The sequence below is a fragment of the Euphorbia lathyris genome, chromosome 5 (assembly GCF_963576675.1).
Source record: "Euphorbia lathyris chromosome 5, ddEupLath1.1, whole genome shotgun sequence".
NCBI lineage: Eukaryota > Viridiplantae > Streptophyta > Magnoliopsida > Malpighiales > Euphorbiaceae > Euphorbia > Euphorbia lathyris.
Window position 1 is genome coordinate 75,809,969 of NC_088914.1, and position 19,055 is coordinate 75,829,023.

The 19,055-nt window shown below is 38.7% G+C and overlaps 1 protein-coding gene across 3 annotated transcripts; it reads right to left on the bottom strand.

The window, feature by feature from the left end:
- Positions 1–3,870: 3,870 nt before the first annotated feature.
- LOC136228955 (terpene synthase 10-like) lies at positions 3,871–17,440 on the bottom strand. Of its 3 annotated transcripts, XM_066017461.1 has the most exons (7): positions 17,188–17,440; positions 16,764–17,037; positions 15,919–16,300; positions 5,043–5,261; positions 4,824–4,962; positions 4,504–4,752; positions 3,871–4,428 (listed from the first exon to the last, which is right to left on the bottom strand). In XM_066017461.1, the coding sequence occupies exons 1-7, from the start codon at positions 17,386–17,388 to the stop codon at positions 4,132–4,134; spliced, it is 1,761 nt and encodes a 586-aa protein (XP_065873533.1). In that variant the 5' UTR covers positions 17,389–17,440; the 3' UTR covers positions 3,871–4,131. The 3 variants fall into 3 exon arrangements, with proteins under 3 accessions (XP_065873533.1, XP_065873532.1, XP_065873531.1); XM_066017460.1 differs by lacking the exons at positions 16,764–17,037; positions 17,188–17,440 and adding an exon at positions 16,432–16,633 and having other exon boundaries at positions 5,043–5,210; XM_066017459.1 differs by lacking the exons at positions 16,764–17,037; positions 17,188–17,440 and adding an exon at positions 16,432–16,633.
- Positions 17,441–19,055: the final 1,615 nt, after the last annotated feature.

Genomic DNA, 19,055 nt, shown 5'->3' on the forward strand with positions numbered 1-19,055 from the left:
AAATATCTCAAAAACTTCTGCTTTTTCCTTCAAAAAATACACCCAAGTTTTTCTACTATAATCATCAATGAAAAGTAGAAAATACTTATTTTTACCCAGAGACTGTGGAGTGATCGGTCCACACACGTCTGTGTGAACTAGCTCAAGTGGCGCCTTTGCTCTTGACATGGACTCCTTTGGAAAATTGGTTCTGAATTGTTTTCCAACAAGACATCCTTGACACAGTTGATGAGGCTGGTCAATGTGAGGCAATCCGTTTACCATTTGCTTCTGTCCCAACTGCTTCAGTCCTCCAAAATTGAGATGTCCGTACCGTAAATGTCAAAGTCAGGGGGGACTTTGCACACAAGCTTTCAAACATTTGGCCACGTCCGTTTGAATGTTAATTGTGAACATTCTCTTTCTCGCCATGGGTACTCGTGCAATCAGCTCCTTTTTCTCATTCAACAGGAGTAGTTTCCGATCCACCATATGAACTTCATAATTTTTCTCTAGTAATTGCCCCAAACTCAAAATATTGCTTTTCATGCTAGGAACATAATAAACATTATCAATAAACTGGTGAGCGCCATTTTTGAGCCGAATAAGAATTGTTACTTTGCCTGTAATAGGAACCTTGGAGGAATCTCCAAATACAACATTACCGCGAACGGATTCATAAAGCTCCACGAACATCTTTTTGTCACCACACATATGGTTACTTGCCGCATTGTCAAGATACCATATATTATTTTCGCGATTTTCTTCACCTTCGTAGGTAAGTAACACTGTGCCAGTTACTTTCTCATCTTGAATATTATTGGCATTCTCCTCTACCTCTTTAGGCGGACTCCAACATTCTACCACATAGTGACCATACTTGGAGCAATTATAACACTGAATATTGGACTTGTCGCGTCCTTCATTCGACCTCCAGTTTCCTCTTCCTTGACTGCGTCCTCGGCCTCTTCCTCTGCCTCTAGTTGAGTGCTTCTGTCATTGTTGTTGTTGCCGTTTTCATTTCTGCCTTGACTTCTGCCACGTCCTCATCCTCTACCATTTCCTCCTCGACCTCTTCCGCGTCCTCTGCGGGACTGACTACTTTCGCCATTTTTAAACACAGCCTTTGTTGCTAAGACTTGTTCTGCGGAATCTTCTCTTCGTTTCTCAAACCGCTCCTCTCGTGCTTGTAGTGACCCTACAACTTCATCAACGGACATTTCACTGATGTCTCTGGACTCCTCCATAGCCACCACTACGTAATCAAATTTTGGTAGTAGTGATCGCATACTTTTTTCAACAATTCTGGGCTCTTCAATTTTTTCTCCATACTGTCGCATCTGATTTACGACAGATTTTACTCGGGATGAGTAATCACTAATGGCCTCCATCTCTTTCATCCTCATCATCTCAAATTCTCCTCTCAGCATCTGCAAACTAACTTTTTTAACTTTCTCGTCCCCTTGAAGAGAAACTCGTAGGATTTCCCACGCTTGTTTGGCGGTGGTAGCTTCGGCTACTTTCTCGAACATTAATTCATCCAAACCTTGATGGATGAGAGTAAGCGCCTTTTGATCGCTTTTGCGATTTTTCTGCAGAGTATCTTTTTCTGCCTGTGTCAACGCTGCCTCATTGCCTGGGACTACGTAGCCTTTTTCAACAATATCTCAGACATCTTGACATCCGAGTAACGCCTTCATTCGAATACACCAACTTGAATAATTGGTTTTGGTGAGCTAAGGGTATTGATAAGGAAGTTTGAGACCATCTGACATTTTTATAGGGTTTGTTTTGCAGAAGACTGACTCTCGTAACGTGGCTCTGATACCACTTTGTTGAAAATAGAGAGGAGATTTTATAATAGAAAGGAACTCAAATTGATAATTATCAAAACATTACAACAACTCAAAAAAAGGTTTTTCGGATTACAGACCCTCACTCACTCATATACTTTTTATTGAAAAATTACTCAAAGCCAACATACAATTTATTCTAATTTATAACCATCATCACCAACTACCTATTACAAATTGTCAAAGCATTAATAGTCTTTCTTGTCTTCTTGTCTTATTATCTTCTTATCTTTGACTATTTTGTTGCTTTCTCACAATAATTATTAATTTGATTTTCCATTTATGGAGGGACATCTCTCCATCACATGAAGATAGATTTTTTTTTATTATTATTAAATGTAATTAAGTTTATTAATTTTAACACTAGTCTATATAGACTCTATGTATAGTAATATTTTATTGTTTAAAGGTAGATGAGAGTGTTAAAACACTTACTTTTTTTTTAAATATCATAGGTTCAATTCCCCTCAATCTTAATTTATTTTAGCAAGTGATATTTATTTAAATTTTATGTTTCAATAATTATAAGACTATGTTACCATTATTAACTAATTAATTTAATGGAGAAAGCGGGCCTTGAACTATTTGGAGAAAGCGGACCCGAAACTGAGATTTTGAAGATAAAACGGGGTCGTTGGAATTTAGCGATTTCGGACCCTATTTTTATTGGATTCAGCCCATTGAATAAAACCCATCGGTCTATAGACCTATGGCAGACGTGTTTTTTAGCCATCCGAGCTCGTTTAGGGCCTCAAAACGGCGTTTTGTGTTTTTATCGCACTTTCGTTATTTTCCTGTTTTATTGCTTTTCCTTTTAGGTTTCGGATTAGGTTTTATTGGCCAGCCTATATAAAGGCTCGACCCCCACCTTATGTAAGGCAGTAATTGATTAATAAAATTTCAGAGTTTATTCTCTCTCTTTCCAATTTTCGTTAGTCGTGCGCGATTCTACGATAGTTGAGGGTTTTAAACATTGTTCGTGCGCGAACAACCGTTTAGGACGAAAGTCTGTTTAATTCCGCTGCATCAAGTCATCATCTTAGATTATTGTACTGATAAAAGTTGCGTAAAACAATAATCTGTCTGCCAAATGTGTGGATGCATATATTTTACTTATTCTCAAATATGAACTATTCCTACATTTAAAATGAGATTAACAGATATCTAATTTAATGTATTACTCAATTTGATTATCCTAACAGAAGGATAGGATGCATGAACTAAATCTTATATTTAAAGAAAACAATTTTTCTCTGTGAGGTAGGAAGCATATATCAGTCTTGGACTCTAGTATATAAAATGTTCATCTCTATTTAAATTAATACAACAGTATATAGTACTTCAAAGTTTAGGCCTAAGAAACTAGGAACTGAGAAGTAAAAAATTTGAGGGAAATGTTTCAAATATCCTTCTTCTGTGTTTAATATATTCAGATTCTAGTTCTGCAATTCTTGTCCTGTCTCTTCAATTTCCTCAGATATTTGATAATGATAATGGCTTGATTAAGTTTCTTTAAACTGGATTTTGCATTTGAGATACGATTCTATGCCCTGCAAGCTTTCTTTCCTCGGTGAGAGAAAATCTCTAATGGTGTTGCACAAAGCCAATACCGTCACTCATGCATTCAGTGCCTTCTCTATCATACAACTCTTTTAGGCCACCCAACTTGTGGCTAATTGGTGATGATTCTGATTTCTTCAACTTGTCAAGATGCTCCTGAGACTTACAGTTAGAGGGTGAAACTAAAGCTAATGAAGGTGGATGTGAATGTAGAAATGAAATTGGTGTTTAATGAAGGTGTATTGAATAGTTGGTTATATACAAGGAAGAGAGGTTTTAGCTGCCATATGAATTCATAGTTTGAGTCACAGATCCCTCAATATCTCATCAGTCTTCTATATATTTATAGTCTTGCAGAATATTGATCATCAAATTGCAGAATATTGAGTTTGAATGTGTGAAAAATTATCATTCTTATATTATAATGTTCTTGTCTGTTTTGTTTGCATGATTTGATTGACTTGTAGGAAATGAATAATATATATGATCAATGGATTACTATATATATATAACATACAAAATGAGATGGATTTGACACAACCATGTTTATTAAGTCTACACATTTTTGTATCGTAGGATTTATTTCATATATCTTTTCTCCTGTATCACTTGAACAAGCCTTTCTAAATGGACAGCGGCTTAAGCCTTTCTATTTGTTCACTTACTCCTTTTCTCACTTTCTCTAACTTACAATGCAGCATTCTACATTCTTCAATTTCTGCATGGTCAATACTGGAGTCTAAATTGGAATAGGTTGAACAAGTATTGACAGAACATGATCTTTGGTCTCACCATCTGGAATACCATACCCATCTCCATGTTGATATGCGCATTGTGCCATACGAGCTAGGTCCATTGCTATGCCTATAAATGCTTTGGAGAGTAACGGAGATTCTATACACCCTTGTTTGGTCATCTTCTTCCATGTCTCGCTGATTAAACATTGAATATATTGTCGTGCTTCATCTTCTGAAGCTCCACTTTCATTCATGTAACATTGTATTAACTTTGGAATATCACCTCTCTTCAGTTCATCCTGATCAGTAACTCATAAACAATTATTTTTTGTATGTGGATATATAAAGATAAGATGTAGAAGATGCATGCTTACAGAAGATGTTCCTAGATCATTTGCTAGTCGAAGAACCAGAGATGACAACCGCACAATCTCCGGATACTCCTTTAAATATTTCAAGCTGTCAAATGTGATTTTATCCTGGGTAAGAAAAAATACATGGACTAATATAACTGGGCCAGAAATAGAAATCCATGCATTTTCAGTGTACTCTTCCACTGTTGGTGTATATCTGCTATGGTACCATTTAGCCTCCAATAAGTATGCTTCACATAGATCTACCCACTGAATAATATAATCATTAATTAATGAATCCAATAATTAAGTTCAGGAACAATATTTATATTGAAACTTACAGCTTTCTTCAAGTAGGGAATAATATGAAATCCCTTTTCCTTAAGCACATCATAACCTATCTCATTGATTGTATTATGGAGACATACAAAACATATCTTCATATAGTCCGGAAGATGTTCAATTTCAGTTACTTCCCATCTGCAATCATAGGAACGATGTAAATTTTTCAATATTTGTATATGTTGAGAATATATACAGATCATTAATGGCCAATTAACCTTTGAACAGCATCAGTAAACAATTCAAGTTCCTCCAAAGTCCCATAAACGTCATAAATGTCATCAATAGTAGTTATCAATGAATAGACTTTGCTGCACATTCTTCTGCAATATCCAAATCGTGGCTCATAGATCTGTCCTACTGCCCATAAGAAGTTCTCCACTAACCTGTCCCTTATGAAGCTTAGCTTTTCAGCAAGACATGTACTCTTCCACCAACTTTAATTTGTGGATAATACAGAGGAAAAAAGAATTAATTAGTAATACCATGAGATCATTAATGATACAGATCAGGTAACGGGCGATAGTTTTCAATCGTAAACTACCAAAGATATTCTCAAGCTAAACTTGAAGGAGCCGTGAAACCCCCGGATTCACAAGCTAAACTTGTATGAATTAGAAATCCCCATTGTTAAGAGGGATGAACCCTAAAAACACTCTCAAAGAGAAGTTATAATTTGATTGATAAAAAGTTGCATATCCTTACAAAGATGGGGTTTAAATACCTCCCCTAAAGAAAACTAAAGACATAATTACCCCTACTAGGGTTACAACTAAAGAAGGAAAATAAAGGGTAAAATAGGTAAGTGTATACTCTTCCTTGTGAAGGAAAGAAAACTTAAATAGACAGAATGTATATCCTTCCTTGTTTAAGGAAGGAAAGCTTGCAACTATCCTTCCTTAAACAAGGAAAGAAAGTTCACTCCTTGTAAAGGAAGTAATCTCTAGGACCCGCCTCGGTTATTCATCCGGTATACGCCATTAGGTGCACATGTTGTTCGTATTACCCACATCTGAATATGATCTGCCAGGATTCAATGTAGAGTGAGATCCGCCAATCGGGGTCGAAGTAGATACAATAGGTAGATCCGTCGAAGTAGATATACATTGACAGAAATACAATGAATAGATATGCCAAGGTAGATCCACTCAGATAGGTACTGGAAGTAGATACGTCGATGAGTAGATACGCCAATGTAGATATGTCGAAGTAGGTCCGCTCAACTAGATACCTGAAGGAGATACCTCAACGTAGACACATCGAAGTAGATCCGCCAAAGTAGATACCTGAAGGAGATACATCAATGTAGACACTTCGAAGTAGATCAGCCCAGGTAGATGCTTAAAGGAGATACGTCGAAATAGATACGTTGAGTAGATCCATCGAAGAGATCCGTGGAGTAGATCCGTCGAAGAGGTCCATCGAAGAGATCCTTCAAAGGAGATCCGCCGAAGAGATCCATCGAAGAGATCCTTCAAGGAGATCCGCCGAAGAGATCCATCAAAGGAGATCCGTCGAAGGAGATCCGTCAAAGGAGATCCATCGAAGGAGATCCGTCAAAGGAGATCCATCGGAGAGATCCATCGAAGAGCTCCTTCAAAGGAGATCCGCCGAAGAGATCCATCAAAGGAGATCCGTCGAAGGAGATCCGTCAAAGGAGATCCATCAGAGAGATCCGTCAACGTAGATCCATCGGAGAGACCCATCGAAGAGCTCCTTCAAAGGAGATCCGTCTAAGAGATCCGCCTAGGTAGATACACTTAAAAGAAAAAGATATACTAGAACTTTAAGTGTGTCTTCCTCCTCTTCTGAATCACTTTCCCCACATACCTGACGAAATTTGTTACCTTGCTACTTCCCTAACCTGGTCTTGGAATTTGTTGAAAAGATGTCCGCATCATACTCTCTTTTTTAAAAAAAAAGAAATAGGATCACACTCGCCTTTAAACACCAGCAGACCATGTGCCCTTTATCACTCGAACTGCCCTTCCTATTCGTCAAGTGTTCCATGAAGCTCTTGGTCGTCGTCATCGTAGGTGTACTCATTTTGGTTCCATCCAACGTCCTCCAACTCATCATCACAGTAGAACCTATTTTCATTATCTTCATAATTAGGAGTCCCACTTTGGTTCCACTCAATGTTCCTTGACTCATCTTCATAAGACCTACTTTCATCAACCTCATAAGTATATTCATTTTGGCACCACTCACCATCCTCCAACTCATTATCACAATGAAATCTGTTCTCATCATCTTCATAAGTAGCCTCACTTGGGACCCACTCAGTGATCTGATGCTCATCTTCATCATAATAGGTTTCGTCATCCTCATTATCTTCAAGTCCATCCTCATGATGATGAAACCTACCGTCATCATATAACTCACCATCAAAATCACTCTCTTCCCCTTCAATCCCATTACTGGACCCATTATCATCATACTCAAGTTCATTGTTGCTATCCAGCTCATTTTCATAATGGCCCTCCTCTCTATCAATCTTCCACTCGAGCTCACCTCCTTCATGATTATTTTCAAATTCGTACAACTCCTCTTCCTCCACCCAATCTTTCCCAAGACCTCTCGCTTCCATCCGCTCTTTCTTATAGTTCAAGCCGACCACTCCATTTACCGAGTTGTCTGACTTAAACGACGTTATACATCTGAGCATCGTTGATCCACCAACATCTCTCCCATCACCATAGCCATCAACCCCCACACATAAAATAAATTCCCCATCCGCCTTAAAGAGATTCGCCAGCCCAAAATCATCATCCACTTCTTCAGGATTAGGGTTATCACCCTCATTAAGCATACAAGTGAAGTTTTGCCTATGGGGCATTTCATCAAACACATAGTATGCACCATTTTCTATTTGAACTTCTTCAAAGTTCCTACATGCTATCCCCTCTTCCTCCTCATTCACAGATACATTTAAGTTCTCATCCACAAATTCATTATCAAAAACTCCACAATGAGAACTTAAATCACCAACAACATCACAAATAACCAAATCCTCACTAATAGTAGGCATACCCTTCACTTCCACATCAAGAACTGAGAGTTTCGGATTTACCTCTTCCTGGCGCAACAGTGGACAGATTTGGCCTGAATCTTTAGGAGGTGAGATAGTGGCTTCTCCATTTTCAGGGACTTCTTCCCTCCTCCGATTTAGATCCCCGGCGGTGGGTCTGAGTAGGGCGAGAGCGGCCAGTCGGGAGTTTGCCCAAGAGGTGGATAACTCCTGGAACCGTTGGTTAGCTTGCCTCTCCCTCTCAATACTGGCTTGGATCTGTTCCGCGAGGCGCTCCCTCCGCTTTTCATATTTCCGGTCACTGGCCTCCATAGAACCTTGTGATTGTCGAGGCTGAACCATTGCCAAAGAAGTTTCGGGTCAGGAAACGATCGGCTCTGATACCAACTGATACAGATCAGGTAACGGGCGATAGTTTTCAATCGTAAACTACCAAAGATATTCTCAAGCTAAACTTGAAGGAGCCGTGAAACCCCCGGATTCACAAGCTAAACTTGTAGGAATTAGAAATCCCCATTGTTAAGAGGGATGAACCCTAAAAACACTCTCAAAGAGAAGTTATAATTTGATTGATAAAAAGTTGCATATCCTTACAAAGATGGGGTTTAAATACCTCCCCTAAAGAAAACTAAAGACATAATTACCCCTACTAGGGTTACAACTAAAGAAGGAAATTAAAGGGTAAAATAGGTAAGTGTATACTCTTCCTTGTGAAGGAAAGAAAACTTAAATAGGCAGAATGTATATCCTTCCTTGTTTAAGGAAGGAAAGCTTGCAACTATCCTTCCTTAAACAAGGAAAGAAAGTTCACTCCTTGTAAAGGAAGTAATCTCTAGGACCCGCCTCGGTTATTCATCCGGTATACGCCATTAGGTGCACATGTTGTTCGTATTACCCACATCTGAATATGATCTGCCAGGATTCAATGTAGAGTGAGATCCGCCAATCTGGGTCGAAGTAGATACAATAGGTAGATCCGTCGAAGTAGATATACATTGACAGAAATACAATGAATAGATATGCCAAGGTAGATCCACTCAGATAGGTACTGGAAGTAGATACGTCGATGAGTAGATACGCCAATGTAGATATGTCGAAGTAGGTCCGCTCAACTAGATACCTGAAGGAGATACCTCAACGTAGACACATCGAAGTAGATCCGCCAAAGTAGATACCTGAAGGAGATACATCAATGTAGACACTTCGAAGTAGATCAGCCCAGGTAGATGCTTAAAGGAGATACGTCGAAATAGATACACTGAAGTAGATACGTTGAGTAGATCCATCGAAGAGATCCGTGGAGTAGATCCGTCGAAGAGGTCCATCGAAGAGATCCTTCAAAGGAGATCCGCCGAAGAGATCCATCGAAGAGATCCTTCAAGGAGATCCGCCGAAGAGATCCATCAAAGGAGATCCGTCGAAGGAGATCCGTCAAAGGAGATCCGTCGAAGGAGATCCGTCAAAGGAGATCCATCGGAGAGATCCATCGAAGAGCTCCTTCAAAGGAGATCCGTCGAAGGAGATCCATCAAAGGAGATCCATCAGAGAGATCCGTCAACGTAGATCCATCGGAGAGACCCATCGAAGAGCTCCTTCAAAGGAGATCCGTCTAAGAGATCCGCCTAGGTAGATACACTTGAAAGAAAAAGATATACTAGAACTTTAAGTGTGTCTTCCTCCTCTTCTGAATCACTTTCCCCACATACCTGACGAAATTTGTTACCTTGCTACTTCCCTAACCTGGTCTTGGAATTTGTTGAAAAGATGTCTGCATCATACGCTCTTTTTAAAAAAAAAAAGAAATAGGATCACACTCGCCTTTAAACACCAGCAGACCATGTGCCCTTTATCACTCGAACTGCCCTTCCCATTCGTCAAGTGTTCCATGAAGCTCTTGGTCGTCGTCATCGTAGGTGTACTCATTTTGGTTCCATCCAACATCCTCCAACTCATCATCACAGTAGAACCTATTTTCATTATCGTCATAATTAGGAGTCCCGCTTTGGTTCCACTCAATGTTCCTTGACTCATCTTCATAAGACCTACTTTCATCAACCTCATAAGTATATTCATTTTGGCACCACTCACCATCCTCCAACTCATCATCACAATGAAATCTGTTCTCATCATCTTCATAAGTAGCCTCACTTGGGACCCACTCAGTGATCTGATGCTCATCTTCATCATAATAGGTTTCGTCATCCTCATTATCTTCAAGTCCATCCTCATGATGATGAAACCTACCGTCATCATATAACTCACCATCAAAATCACTCTCTTCCCCTTCAATCCCATTACTGGACCCATTATCATCATACTCAAGTTCATTGTTGCTATCCATCTCATTTTCATAATGGTCCTCCTCTCTATCAATCTTCCACTCGAGCTCACCTCCTTCATGATTATTTTCAAATTCGTACAACTCCTCTTCCTCCACCCAATCTTTCCCAAGACCTCTCGCTTCCATCCGCTCTTTCTTATAGTTCAAGCCGACCACTCCATTTACCGAGTTGTCTGACTTAAACGACGTTATACATCTGAGCATCGTTGATCTACCAACATCTCTCCCATCACCATAGCCATCAACCCCCACACATAAAATAAATTCCCCATCCGCCTTAAAGAGATTCGCCAGCCCAAAATCATCATCCACTTCTTCAGGATTAGGGTTATCACCCTCATTAAGCATACAAGTGAAGTTTTGCCTATGGGGCATTTCATCAAACACATAGTATGCACCATTTTCTATTTGAACTTCTTCAAAGTTCCTACATGCTATCCCCTCTTCCTTCTCATTCACAGATACATTTAAGTTCTCATCCACAAATTCATTATCAAAAACTCCACAATGAGAACTTAAATCACCAACAACATCACAAATAACCAAATCCTCACTAATAGTAGGCATACCCTTCACTTCCACATCAAGAACTGAGAGTTTCGGATTTACCTCTTCCTGGCGCAACAGTGGACAGATTTGGCCTGAATCTTTAGGAGGTGAGATAGTGGCTTCTCCATTTTCAGGGACTTCTTCCCTCCTCCGATTTAGATCCCCGGCGGTGGGTCTGAGTAGGGCGAGAGCGGCCAGTCGGGAGTTTGCCCAAGAGGTGGATAACTCCTGGAACCGTTGGTTAGCTTGCCTCTCCCTCTCAATACTGGCTTGGATCTGTTCCGCGAGGCGCTCCCTCCGCTTTTCATATTTTCGGTCACTAGCCTCCATAGAACCTTGTGATTGTCGAGGCTGAACCATTGCCAAAGAAGTTTCGGGTCAGGAAACGATCGGCTCTGATACCAACTGATACAGATCGGGTAACGGGCGATAGTTTTCAATCGTAAACTACCAAAGATATTCTCAAGCTAAACTTGAAGGAGCCGTGAAACCCCCGGATTCACAAGCTAAACTTGTAGGAATTAGAAATCCCCATTGTTAAGAGGGATGAACCCTAAAAACACTCTCAAAGAGAAGTTATAATTTGATTGATAAAAAGTTGCATATCCTTACAAAGATGGGGTTTAAATACCTCCCCTAAAGAAAACTAAAGACATAATTACCCCTACTAGGGTTACAACTAAAGAAGGAAAATAAAGGGTAAAATAGGTAAGTGTATACTCTTCCTTGTGAAGGAAAGAAAACTTAAATAGGCAGAATGTATATCCTTCCTTGTTTAAGGAAGGAAAGCTTGCAACTATCCTTCCTTAAACAAGGAAAGAAAGTTCACTCCTTGTAAAGGAAGTAATCTCTAGGACCCGCCTCGGTTATTCATCCGGTATACGCCATTAGGTGCACATGTTGTTCGTATTACCCACATCTGAATATGATCTGCCAGGATTCAATGTAGAGTGAGATCCGCCAATCTGGGTCGAAGTAGATACAATAGGTAGATCCGTCGAAGTAGATATACATTGACAGAAATACAATGAATAGATATGCCAAGGTAGATCCACTCAGATAGGTACTGGAAGTAGATACGTCGATGAGTAGATACGCCAATGTAGATATGTCGAAGTAGGTCCGCTCAACTAGATACCTGAAGGAGATACCTCAACGTAGACACATCGAAGTAGATCCGCCAAAGTAGATACCTGAAGGAGATACATCAATGTAGACACTTCGAAGTAGATCAGCCCAGGTAGATGCTTAAAGGAGATACGTCGAAATAGATACACTGAAGTAGATACGTTGAGTAGATGCATCGAAGAGATCCGTGGAGTAGATCCGTTGAAGAGGTCCATCGAAGAGATCCTTCAAAGGAGATCCGCCGAAGAGATCCATCGAAGAGATCCTTCAAGGAGATCCGCCGAAGAGATCCATCAAAGGAGATCCGTCGAAGGAGATCCGTCAAAGGAGATCCGTCGAAGGAGATCCGTCAAAGGAGATCCATCGAAGAGCTCCTTCAAAGGAGATCCGTCGAAGGAGATCCATCAAAGGAGATCCATCAGAGAGATCCGTCAACGTAGATCCATCGGAGAGACCCATCGAAGAGCTCCTTCAAAGGAGATCCGTCTAAGAGATCCGCCTAGGTAGATACACTTAAAAGAAAAAGATATACTAGAACTTTAAGTGTGTCTTCCTCCTCTTCTGAATCACTTTCCCCACATACCTGACGAAATTTGTTACCTTGCTACTTCCCTAACCTGGTCTTGGAATTTGTTGAAAAGATGTCTGCATCATACTCTCTTTTTAAAAAAAAAAGAAATAGGATCACACTCGCCTTTAAACACCAGCAGACCATGTGCCCTTTATCACTCGAACTGCCCTTCCCATTCGTCAAGTGTTCCATGAAGCTCTTGGTCGTCGTCATCGTAGGTGTACTCATTTTGGTTCCATCCAACATCCTCCAACTCATCATCACAGTAGAACCTATTTTCATTATCATCATAATTAGGAGTCCCGCTTTAGTTCCACTCAATGTTCCTTGACTCATCTTCATAAGACCTACTTTCATCAACCTCATAAGTATATTCATTTTGGCACCACTCACCATCCTCCAACTCATCATCACAATGAAATCTGTTCTCATCATCTTCATAAGTAGCCTCACTTGGGACCCACTCAGTGATCTGATGCTCATCTTCATCATAATAGGTTTCGTCATCCTCATTATCTTCAAGTCCATCCTCATGATGATGAAACCTACCATCATCATATAACTCACCATCAAAATCACTCTCTTCCCCTTCAATCCCATTACTGGACCCATTATCATCATACTCAAGTTCATTGTTGCTATCCAGCTCATTTTCATAATGGTCCTCCTCTCTATCAATCTTCCACTCGAGCTCACCTCCTTCATGATTATTTTCAAATTCGTACAACTCCTCTTCCTCCACCCAATCTTTCCCAAGACCTCTCGCTTCCATCCGCTCTTTCTTATAGTTCAAGCCGACCACTCCATTTACCGAGTTGTCTGACTTAAACGACGTTATACATCTGAGCATCGTTGATCTACCAACATCTCTCCCATCACCATAGCCATCAACCCCCACACATAAAATAAATTCCCCATCCGCCTTAAAGAGATTCGCCAGCCCAAAATCATCATCCACTTCTTCAGGATTAGGGTTATCACCCTCATTAAGCATACAAGTGAAGTTTTGCCTATGGGGCATTTCATCAAACACATAGTATGCACCATTTTCTATTTGAACTTCTTCAAAGTTCCTACATGCTATCCCCTCTTCCTTCTCATTCACAGATACATTTAAGTTCTCATCCACAAATTCATTATCAAAAACTCCACAATGAGAACTTAAATCACCAACAACATCACAAATAACCAAATCCTCACTAATAGTAGGCATACCCTTCACTTCCACATCAAGAACTGAGAGTTTCGGATTTACCTCTTCCTGGCGCAACAGTGGACAGATTTGGCCTGAATCTTTAGGAGGTGAGATAGTGGCTTCTCCATTTTCAGGGACTTCTTCCCTCCTCCGATTTAGATCCCCGGCGGTGGGTCTGAGTAGGGCGAGAGCGGCCAGTCGGGAGTTTGCCCAAGAGGTGGATAACTCCTGGAACCGTTGGTTAGCTTGCCTCTCCCTCTCAATACTGGCTTGGATCTGTTCCGCGAGGCGCTCCCTCCGCTTTTCATATTTCCGGTCACTGGCCTCCATAGAACCTTGTGATTGTCGAGGCTGAACCATTGCCAAAGAAGTTTCGGGTCAGGAAACGATCGGCTCTGATACCAACTGATACAGATCGGGTAACGGGCGATAGTTTTCAATCGTAAACTACCAAAGATATTCTCAAGCTAAACTTGAAGGAGCCGTGAAACCCCCGGATTCACAAGCTAAACTTGTAGGAATTAGAAATCCCCATTGTTAAGAGGGATGAACCCTAAAAACACCTAAAGAAAACTAAAGACATAATTACCCCTAAAGATGGGGCTTAAATACCTCCCCTAAAGAAAACTAAAGACATAATTACCCCTACTAGGGTTACAACTAAAGAAGGAAAATAAAGGGTAAAATAGGTAAGTGTATACTCTTCCTTGTGAAGGAAAGAAAACTTAAATAGGCAGAATGTATATCCTTCCTTGTTTAAGGAAGGAAAGCTTGCAACTATCCTTCCTTAAACAAGGAAAGAAAGTTCACTCCTTGTAAAGGAAGTAATCTCTAGGACCCGCCTCGGTTATTCATCCGGTATACGCCATTAGGTGCACATGTTGTTCGTATTACCCACATCTGAATATGATCTGCCAGGATTCAATGTAGAGTGAGATCCGCCAATCTGGGTCGAAGTAGATACAATAGGTAGATCCGTCGAAGTAGATATACATTGACAGAAATACAATGAATAGATATGCCAAGGTAGATCCACTCAGATAGGTACTGGAAGTAGATACGTCGATGAGTAGATACGCCAATGTAGATATGTCGAAGTAGGTCCGCTCAACTAGATACCTGAAGGAGATACCTCAACGTAGACACATCGAAGTAGATCCGCCAAAGTAGATACCTGAAGGAGATACATCAATGTAGACACTTCGAAGTAGATCAGCCCATGTAGATGCTTAAAGGAGATACGTCGAAGTAGATACACTGAAGTAGATACATTGAGTATGTTGAAACACCTTTCCACATAATTTTGATTTGACTCAGCGGAGAGATTAGGATTGAGTAGAAGTATAGAGGAAGGTACTCTTGTCATACTCAATTGCTGATATTGTAAAAGGTTTGAGGCTCTACCTTTAAAGAGCTCAGTAGAGGATTTGAAATCTCGGAAGTGTTCCGGGGACAGGACGTAGGCTTAGAAGAAGCCGAACCTGGATAAATCTGCTGAGTGAAGTTTTCTTAAACCTTAACTCCTTATTTATATTGCTTGCTTAAAACAAACTAAAACTGACCAAGTAAAAGAGGTCAAGCTGAGTTGTGCGCTACCAACGAGCAGGTTCAGGAATAGACTCTAAGTGCTATTTCCTGACCTAAGCAACGAAGCTGTCCTAGTCACTAGTTGACTAAGCTAGTGTCTTGCTGAGTGTTAAGTGCCGCTGTTTTATAAACTTTTCTTAAAGAAAAGAAATTTGCCCAAATTATATCAAAAATCCGTGGAGTAGATCCGTCGAAGAGGTCCATCGAAGAGATCCTTCAAAGGAGAAGAGATCCATCGAAGAGATCCTTCAAGGAGATCCGCCGAAGAGATCCGTCGAAGGAGATCCGTCAAAGGAGATCCGTCGAAGGAGATCCGTCAAAGGAGATCCATCAGAGAGATCCATCGAAGAGCTCCTTCAAAGGAGATCCGCCAAAGAGATCCATCAAAGGAGATCCGTCAAAGGAGATCCATCAGAGAGATCCGTCAACGTAGATCCATCGGAGAGACCCATCGAAGAGCTCCTTCAAAGGAGATCCGTCTAAGAGATCCGCCCAGGTAGATACACTTAAAAGAAAAAGATATACTAGAACTTTAAGTGTGTCTTCCTCCTTTTCTGAATCACTTTCCCCACATACCTGACGAAATTTGTTACCTTGCTACTTCCCTAACCTGGACTTGGAATTTGTTGAAAAGATGTCCGCATCAATTAAGAATATACAATTAGATGAGATTAATTTAAATAATTATGAACCATGATGTGTATTGAAGATCAGCCTGGTATGTTGCTTGGACATTGTTGAAATCCAACTTAGCAAGTTCTAATATATGAGAATCCATGCCGTGCTTAACCTCATACATATCTATGAACCACCTGCTTTCCAACCTTTGCATTCTCCAATGAAGTGGGAGCTCCAAAGCATGATTTATTAATTTTGCATAATATGGGTCAGTTTCTTGATTTTGCTGAACATGTTTTCTCAGCTTATTGTATCCAAATTCTCTTGCTGAGTCTAAGACATTCTCACCTTCTTCTGAAAGGAATGAGGCCTCATACAATGATAGGATTCCCTTATAATCATCGTACAGATTTCTTTTCAAGTTCCCAACCTCGTCTTGAAAATCACTGAATATCTCTGGACATCAATTAATTTTTGTAAGTAATTTTATTCAAAATTGATAAATTGATTGTGATAATTTATATACCACGGACTTTTCTCAAGGGGAAAAAACAAAGTAACTCAAATATATTTATATATGCAACTACCTTGAGATATGTTAAAGCCATGTTGCCTCAAGAGTCTAAATTCAAGAGCTGTGAAATGCAAATCTTTCTTGATTGATTTATCAGTATCATGACTATGTGTTTTATTGTAAATACACATCAGAATTTCATGTATTTGATGTTCAAATATATTTATATATGCAACTACCTTGAGATATGTTAAAGCCATGTTGCCTCAAGAGTCTAAATTCAAGAGCTGTGAAATGCAAATCTTTCTTGATTGATTTATCAGTATCATGACTATGTGTTTTATTGTAAATACACATCAGAATTTCATGTATTTGATGTTCAAATATATTTATATATGCAACTACCTTGAGATATGTTAAAGCCATGTTGCCTCAAGAGTCTAAATTCAAGAGCTGTGAAATGCAAATCTTTCTTGATTGATTTATCAGTATCATGACTATGTGTTTTATTGTAAATACACATCAGAATTTCATGTATTTGATGTTCAAAATGATATGCTAAGCCAAGTCTTTGTAAAATGTCAATCAGCTCAAGTTGATCCCAAGGAGTTCTGGACTTGATGAGCATGGTCTTCACCTCTTCCTTGAGCTTTCTAATACGATTTGTATACTTTTCTTCCTGCATATATATATGAAAAGATTAATAAGTGTATGTTTGAGAAAATTTTGTATTCCAATCATTCAAACTAATATTCGGCCTTAAAGAATATTTTACAGACAATGTCAATGAAAGAAGAAAGAAAGTGAGCATTAACATAAATATATATACCTTATATTGACTCCTCAAGGAAAGCACAAAATCAGAATCCCAAATGGTAGGTTTGTAATTTGCAGAGCGTCTGACTATAGTTTCAGTGGGAATATTTGAATTATGAGAGCATTGTGTTTTTGATTTAGTAATATCAATAGTTTTATGTTTCAGTTTGGGAAAAGAGAAATTAGAAATTGGGGAAGATAGAAGAAAGGCCATTTTAGAAAGGTGGAAAATGAAGGAAGCACTGCATGCATAAAGCTATTGCGTTGATTTGTTTATATATTTGCTGAAATATGATTATTGATAGGATAAAGGTTTAATTACTATACATTATCACAGGTTTCCATTAAAAAAAGAAAAAGAAATGAGATTTAATAAATCATTCCAGGAGTCAAACTCGAGACTAGTGTGTTGACTACCTAAAACAGAAAATAGTTTATAATAAATCATTATTATATATATTATTTTCATAATTACAATAACTTGATTAAGGGTGATAAACAACAAGGCAAGAAGGAACAATATTTCTTTATTTAACCAACAACGTTAGCATGCCTAAAGCGATTGTGTTTGATTTGATTAAGGATCACTATATATGCATCCACTTTTTATACTTATAAAGCTTAATACATCATTTGTCCTCTAAATTTATTAAAAAAAAATTTGATTGGCTTTTTTGACTTTCAAAATATAACCCTTCAACTTGTTTAAAATGTTTTGATACCCTTTATCTTGTTGTTGTAGTATTAATCTTGTAGTTGCAAAGTAATAAACTGTATGTGAAAGATGTATTATCACTACTAAAAAGTAAACTGAATTTTGAAGTTTACTGACGGAATTTTCCATCAGTAAATAAGTATTTTCTTGTAGTGTAGATGTGCCTTACAAAAGTCAAATGAATTGACACATTATATTGACACATAGGAAAAAAGGGGGGTTGATTAATTTTTTTCACCGTAAAATCTAACATCGCTTGTTACTTGATCAAAAATTGACGTTCTTTGCTCCAGTTGTAACAACTCTTCCTCCGAATGTAACAAACTATTAAAACATAGGTAAAGTGATGAACACGATTATTACATAATTCACAAAATTAAGATTTTCACGATAACAATAATAATAATTAATCAGGTTTCTTTTTTGACATATCACTTACCATTCAATTTGTTTAACTTTTTCTGACCGTTAAATTTAAAAGATTCGTTATACATTGCATTCATGTAGTCAATTGCAATCCATTGGATTTGGATCCTCTCCCGTTCAACTTAAACGGGAGAGGTCCTGTTCAATAGATTCTGGCCCTTCATTTAAGATGAAGGGCCAAGATCAAAACCCTGTGTGATTATTAGTTTTCTTGTTTTTTTTTTTTATCGAAAATCCATTTTTTCTTTAATCTCCTTTATCCATTTTTTCTCTCCATCAAACCCACTCCTTTCCTTTAGCTATCATCACTCTTCTTCTCTATTCTGTCTCTCACTCTCAATTTAGTTTCAGGAACAATTGGAGGGGTATTTTATAGATTTCATTTCATGTTCTTGATTTTTTTTGGGCAAAAAACATCTTTAGGCCCTTGATTTTTTATTTTTTTCATTAAGCTCTTAATCTTTTATTTGAACAAGTCATTTATCATTTATTTATTTTTTTTATCTCAAACCCTTAAAATTAATTTTGAACATAAAATTCGGTTAACACAGTCTTATTCATTTCACTGCATTCAAAATTTGTATTTTTTTACTGTTTGAAAACAGTTTTGGATGTGTAATGTAGCTATGGTAAACTGTACGAATCCTAATTCAAACCGTAAACATTATATATTTTAATTTTAAATACGGATGAAATTAATAACGTGTTTTTAACAGAATTAGATGTTCACAACTTACTAA